This window comes from Panthera leo, chromosome C1, assembly GCF_018350215.1.
Source record: "Panthera leo isolate Ple1 chromosome C1, P.leo_Ple1_pat1.1, whole genome shotgun sequence".
NCBI lineage: Eukaryota > Metazoa > Chordata > Mammalia > Carnivora > Felidae > Panthera > Panthera leo.
Window position 1 is genome coordinate 147,807,884 of NC_056686.1, and position 7,005 is coordinate 147,814,888.

General features: G+C 42.7%; 1 protein-coding gene across 8 annotated transcripts in view; it reads left to right on the plus strand.

Annotated features, from left to right (window-relative positions):
- Window positions 1-7,005, plus strand: part of TANC1 (tetratricopeptide repeat, ankyrin repeat and coiled-coil containing 1) — a 240,464-nt gene that overhangs the window by 172,664 nt on the left and 60,795 nt on the right. For 7 of the 8 annotated variants that reach the window (XM_042948898.1, XM_042948897.1, XM_042948901.1 and 4 more), the window contains one exon: window positions 3,412-3,675. The exons of the other annotated variant lie outside the window; for it this stretch is intronic. In XM_042948898.1, the coding sequence (XP_042804832.1) occupies window positions 3,412-3,675 (264 nt within the window). The remainder of the gene's footprint in view (window positions 1-3,411; window positions 3,676-7,005) is intronic. 8 annotated transcript variants of the gene reach the window in all.

Consider the following 7,005-nt stretch of genomic DNA (forward strand, 5'->3'; position numbering starts at 1 on the left):
TATATGTCCTAACATGTTTTGAGTGTGCATTGAAGTAGCCCTTTGTGCTAGTAGGTTTGGTTAAAAGTGCCATTACTACATAGGAATGAGAACACGCCGTCCCTGGTTAAAAGGCGTTTGCAAATGGTGTGCAGAGTCAGAAGTAGCACGTGTGAATCAGTGAGCAGGACCAAACCGAATTTAATACTAAATTATGAGAAGCAAAGTCTAATCTCCTAGCTTGATAAAACTTGAGGTTTAATCATTTAACAGAATACTGTGAAGTCACTCATTTAACAGAATACTCTGTGTTGGAAGAATGGTAGAGACCCTGTCTGAATGATAATGGCCAGTCTTAATTGACAAAAGCTGGCATCTGTACGAGTTGAAGAAATAAAATGTTAGAAGTTTTGAGTTGTTAGGGAACTTGAAAGATCCAGATCTCCAGAAAATATCAAATGTCACTTAGTTTTTTTTCAGGTGGTGCTTTTTTTTTTTTTTTTTTTTTTTTTTTAAGTCATCATAGTGGGCATTTAGTTCCCGGTGTCCACTCTCTGTAAAGAGAGCTTTCCTACTATTCTTCCTTTCTAATCTTTTACTCTAATAAACTTTTGCTTGCTGCTCAAGAAAATAAGTAAAGTCATCAGAGTGAAGATGCTGCCATAGGGGTGTGTGTGTGTGTGTGTGTGTGTGTGTGTGTGTGTGTGCGTGCCTGTTAACATGAAAGTGCCTGATTAACTTAATAAGGCATTTGAATTTGTTAGCCTGGAAGAAAAATAGGTATTTTTGAGTAGACTGTCATTTGTTGTAAGAACCAGCTTCTCTTTCTTGGCGACTTTGTTGTTGCCCTATCCGGTGTGCTTCTTGGGTCATACAGGAAAACTGCTCTTGTTGGGCCTGGATCTGCCCCATTGTCTCTGTGTCAGGGCTTCATTGTGGGGCTACACTGTGGGGCTTCAAGCTGTGTGGGCTGCATCTGGTACTGCAACGTAGGGAGGAATACTGTGAAGGGGGGCAGTCTTAGTGGGAGGACCTGTGGCTGGAGAACTTCTTGCCTGCCTGCACAGCAGAATGTGTGTCTTAGCTGAACACTATGAGGGCAGTTGGGAGAGTCTCCTACTTAGAAATACATTATGAACTTACCCTCATTTTGAAATGGCAACCCCATTTTGGAATTCCCTTTTCAGCTATTCTTCCTGCAGCTGAGTGTTTTCCTCCTGCACCCACTTTCCTGCCACTCATCAGTACCTGGGCACCTGTGGCTGAACAGTGAGAATGGGACTGCCAGCCTGTCCCTGCAATCTAGGACCCCTGACCAGGTCATCTGTGTTCTGTTCTGCTGCCTCTGGTGCTGTCATGGTAGCAGGAACGAGGGAAGTCCCAGTCCCTGATCACACTGCTTGTGGACTGAGTTAGGACTCAGACCTTTGGGGGTATGACTCTGATGTGTGTTGTGCTTAGGGAAAGCAAATGAGGAGAAACCTCACTCTGACTTTCTTTGTATTTTTTACCTTAAGAGTATATGCCCCCAAATAAAGCAGCAACAAAATAAAACCAAACAAGTCACCTCCACCCCTGCTGCCCCCCTCCCCCCACCCCATCACTGTTCCTGTAACTTAGATATTGGGGTAGCCTGGGAACCTAACTAATTATGTCTGCAGCAAGAGCATTCTGAGTCCCAAACAGTGGGCTAACAAAGGAAGGCCTGTAACAATCACAGCTTATTAACAAGATTACAGTTAATAATAATTAATAAGCAATGATCTCACTGATAGAGTATTCCTATGAAGCATTAGCACACTTCGTGCCATATAGTAACCTGAAATAAATGTTAGTGGCTGCTATTACGATCATCACCAGCATTTTCAGGGTGGAAAGAGTCATGCTTGCCATACTTATGTGCATATGAATGGTCCATTTAAAAAAACAGGGCTGTGACTGATTCCAAATAGATGGAGATACCAGTTTTAATACTGTGGATAGAATACTTGGAAATGTTGGGAATAATGGCAGACACCCTGGGGTGGGCCTGTCCCAAATCAGCTTAGATTTTTGTTGGAGACAGAAAATCAAGTCCTGAATCAATAACCGTAAGATTAAATGTAGCGTCTCTGAGCACAGCTGGAGGAGAAGTTTGTTCATTTGCTTATTCATTGAGCGCTTAGTATGTGCCAGGGGCTGTGCTCTTCAGAAAAGGGAGGTAGATACTCTGAGGCTCCAGTGTGTAGGAGGGGTTTTTAAATAGGGAGACAAGCAGTGGATAATGAGTCCACACTGGAGCAGCAGGACTAAAGGACATTTTAGAATCGTGACAGAATGTCCTCTGTCACAGCGAGGAAATTATTTTGTCTTCTAAACCTTAAAGAGTGTTGTAAAAATAAACAAAACTCTCTCAGACCCTTTGATCCTAGATAAGCCTGTTGCAGCTCATTCACCAGCCTGCTGATAGTATGTATTGTCCGGGTTATATTGATGAAGTAACTTAATCCAGGTGGCTGAGTTCTATTGTACCACACTCTGATCTGCCACATCCCATTGAATCTCTCACTTATGGGCCTAGACTGTGTAGATCCAAACAGGAAACACAAAGGGAGCAGAGGACATGGCCCTTGTTCTCTAGGACACAAGCCAGTGTTGGGGCTGTGGTAACCTGTGCTCGCAAGGGGCTCGGGTCTTTAAATTAGAAGTGGCTATTGGTAGAAGCCATGTAGGGTGAATATTGCTGTTTTCTTACATCATGTTCCTCCTCTTTTGCCAAGATGGTTTTCCATGCTGGTTTTCTTTCTTCAAGGTTAAATTCTGTAGTCAAGCATCGCTTCCTATGCTTGTGTTTTCTGTGTGCTGGGAGGTTTTCCACTCTATGCTGCTAAAGGAGAATAAAATCACGTCATTCTTTCTGATTCATCTTGAACAGATGCTATAAAGTTTAATTCTAAGGATCAAATTCTCTGCTTGACTTTATAATTGTATTTTTGTTCTTCTAGAATCTCTCCCGCATCTTTTCTGCATTAACCATTGTATCACCGTGTCCTCTGCCCCATATACAAATGTTAATTTGGAAAAAAAAATGTTTGTAGGTTCAAAGGAATTTAATGAGATATGAATTCTTTTGTGAGCAATTTATCTTTGTTAAGAGGGGATATATCATCTCTAGATTACATAGGTTTACTGTTAACTCTCAGATACTTTTAGACAGCTTTTTCATTATCTTACCAGCCTTTGTTCCCTGGTAGAATGACTTAGTTTATTTCCCGTGATTAGCAACATTCTTCTAATGTACCAAAATACATTGTATGAAACATAACTTTGATAAAAATCTGTGTGGACCGGAAAAGTTTCATTGATCACGGGGAGGGCAGTATGCTTGTGTTAACTCTCAGCAGCCCCAGCTGTGCCTGGCCTCCTTCAAAGTATTTTGGTCTCTCATTTCAGCCACAATTACAAGTTCATCCGAAAATGATGACCGGAGTGGCTCCAGTTTGGAATGGAATAAGGACGGAAGCCTAAGGTTAGGGGTACAGAAAGGAGTGCTTCATGATCGCAGGGCAGATAATTGCTCCCCAGTGGCAGAAGAGGAGCCCCCTGGGTCAGCGGAGAGCGTGCTGCCCAAAACTGAAGCCTCAGTTGGAGATGGTCCAGTCCCTTATTCTCAGAGCTCCAGCTCGCTAGTAATGCCACGGCCCAACTCAGTTGCAGGTAAGGTCATGCCTCTCTCCAGAAGGGTTATCTCACTGGGTCTGAGGTGCCCCATGCTCACTCTCTCCACTTGGGAATCTGGTCCAGACACAAGCCAGATTTGTGATCGTGGGTCAGGCACTTACCTTGTCTAGGCCTCAGTTTACCCACCTGTAAACATGATAAGGCTGCCCTTAATGGTCTTTAACTGATCCTTCCACTCTGGAATTCTTTAAATCTAATATTTAGACTCTATGGCACTTCGTGTATGAAGGAAGAAAGTACCAAAAATTTTGTCCTTGTTTTTGGTACTTGAAGCTTGAGTGAATTTGTACCTTCTTATTATATGTTGGTAAACAGGGGTCGTTTACAGTGAGTTTGTTAATACCAACTCAAAGAATTTTGAATCCAACTTTCAAACTAATTTTTTTATAATCGAGGCTCATCATACAGATAGGAGGTCCTCTTTCTGTATCCTTCAGTTATAAGGGAGCTCACAGCTTAAACCATAAGCAGCCCAAGTGTGGCCTGTCAGTCAAGGAAATGAAAACGGGAAAGACAGGCACTCCTTAGTGGAATGGGGTCAGCTGGAACAAGAAGGGGATACAAAAGGGGTGACTGTTGCTAGTTGACAATCGGTGGTCCTCAGACAAGGAGAGCAGTTTGGGATGGGCGAAGACAGGAACTCTGTGTCCAAGCTGTCCTGCCTGCTCTGACGGTCCCGAGTTTCTAAACTCCACGCTCCTGGGTTGAATTTAGAAGATGACCTTGTTGCAGTTATTCTCTGTTACCAATATAGCACTGAAAATTCCCCCTCTACTAACACTCCCAGGTTCTGTCTCCCTGCATCAAACGATTTTTCTCTACTGTTCCTTGGGGATGTGGCCAGCCAGACTGGTTGTTCTTGGGCATTCTTTTTTCGGTGGAACTCTGAAGCAGCTGATACGTAAATGGCCCTAATGGAAAAGTTCTGAGGCGCAGCTCTAATTCACTTTCAAAGGAAGTAAATGGCCTTGTTCCAGAAGAGGGATTTGGCACGTCTGCCAGAGAGAAATACTGGGGAGCATTATGCGTATTGAGTGATGGTTCTTCCGAAAGCTTTTATGCCCTCCCACCACTATCCTGCTACATACAGCAAAGTGTGTTACACCCAAGGACTTTTAGACTGTGTCTATCTACCTAGTTATGATGAACGATTCATTTATATGATCCCAGAACCTGATAGTTTTATTGACTTCAACAGAATAGCAAACTTGCATTCAATTTAATCAAGCTATTTTAAAATTAGTAAATGCATTAATACATTAATAGTGTTGGAAGCACCCCATTTAGGGTTATGTTTTCTGCCTGATGTTCTTTCATGTGATCTCCTGGCATGTGGAGTGACAGTGGGTGTGAGCTGAGTTTTTCCAGGAGACTGCGGTGATTATAGAGCAGCGCTTTCTGATTTCTGCTGTGCTTATTCATTAGCGTCTCTGTACGCACTTGAGCTAGACCTCCTGTGGAATGGGAGGGTGTTACCTCTGGGTTTGAGCCTGGCTGCCTGGCCTAATGGGTTTGCTCATTTCTTCTGTGTTGCAAATTTTATAAACTGAAAGCTTGTTTTGGAAGGAAATAAGCAAGTTCCTTACCTCATGGTACCTTTTAACAAGCAGGAGTCTGGGAGAAACTTCACTGCCTGCCTTCCTACCCCTGAAGCTGGACCTTAGTTAAGAAGTAATGGCAACTCATATTAAACAAAATAATAATAATAATAATAAAAAGTAATGGCAAGACTTTTCCAGTATCATTGAAAAGAAAAGATTCAGGTCATAAAGACTGTGTGTAGCACTTTGTCTAGTGATTAGAAGGCCAGCTGTTACAAACAGGGTAGTAAACAACCCTCAATGTTAGAAGGCCTTAAATAATATGTCACAGACCATATATTGCAATTCCTGGGAATTATTTGCATCTGAAGATCCATGCAAACACAAATTGCCATTTGGGAAACATCAAGTGAGTACATTTGGCATATGAGGGCAAGAGTAAGGGCTGGCAGATGAAGGAAAGGCAATACCAGGCTTCTGGTTGCAGCTGCCCCAAGGGACCTGCCTGCCCCTTCCCCCAGGGAGTGAGCCTATGGAAGTGAGTTCCTGAGGTTGCCAGCCTTTACTGTCAGTGAGCCTGTTACAAAGAACTGTGGTTGTCTGTTCACTGTTGTGTCCAATACAATGAAATCAGTAAAATTCTTACGTCAAAGACTATAAAAATAAGTTGGCTAGGTTTGGAGATTGTTTCACTGTACAGAGATTTTCTTTGTAAAGGTATCTGTTGGAGCGGAATTGGTTTAAAATGCTGCAGTCAGGTTATTACTTTATACTACATCAAATGTGTGGCATGGGCACCTCATTCCTTTATTAGGAAACAGGAGGAGAAGCCTTTAACATGATATCTTAGATAATCTAGAAATTGGGTAATTAGGTTCCACTGTTTTTGACTAACTTCTTTTTCTTTTGAATTGCTAAGTGGATCGCAGACACTGTATTTAGTTTTCTAGAATACCAACAAACAGAATTACCAGCCAATTTTCTTGAAATTCCAACCGGTCATTGCCTCGACTTAATAGTATTTACCTTTGATAGGTTAGTCCATGGTATTCAACTGATGTTTCTTTTTGTTCCAATTAGAGAATTTTCCTTCTGCTCCCTCCACCCCACTCCACCCCCTCAAAAAACTCTCCTGCAGCATCTTAAAATACCCTTCTCAGATGGTCGATGTGATGTGTGTGTATGCAACAAGTGTGTAATTTAACCATAGAGCTACTAGCTGTAGGTTTATGGCAGCATAAAATTATTGTTTTCCCTCTGCTTTTTCTCAGCCCTGAGTTGTGTTGAGGATTTTTGAAAACAGTTATCGTTAAATACTGGAAGTGAGTCTAGCTGTTGTGCTGGTAATATCTGAGACTCTACTGTACACATGTGTGAGAAGGCAACATTTGGTCCAGGTCGCCTGCTCTGGTAGGTGTGGAGCACCTAAAGCTTCACTGCCCCAACTCAAGTCTCTCTCAGTGGCCGTGACAACGCTGTAGGAAGCGGTGGTAGCTGGCAGCTCCTGTCTTGCAGCCCCACTGAGCCAGGAGATGCAGTCTGTTTCGCTGCATCTTAATCCCATTTGCAATGGAGAATCAGAGCTGCGGAGAGGGTGAGGCCACTTTGTTGCACACTTTGGAGCGAGAGCTATAGTGACAGTAAATCTGAAAACAGAGGTGTTTGAAGCCTCACCATCTCCTGCATCTGTGTCAAGTTAGGGCTTTTATTTGCAATCCTCTCTTTGGAATGCCCTTTGTATACTCTCCTATTCTTAGTCCTTTTA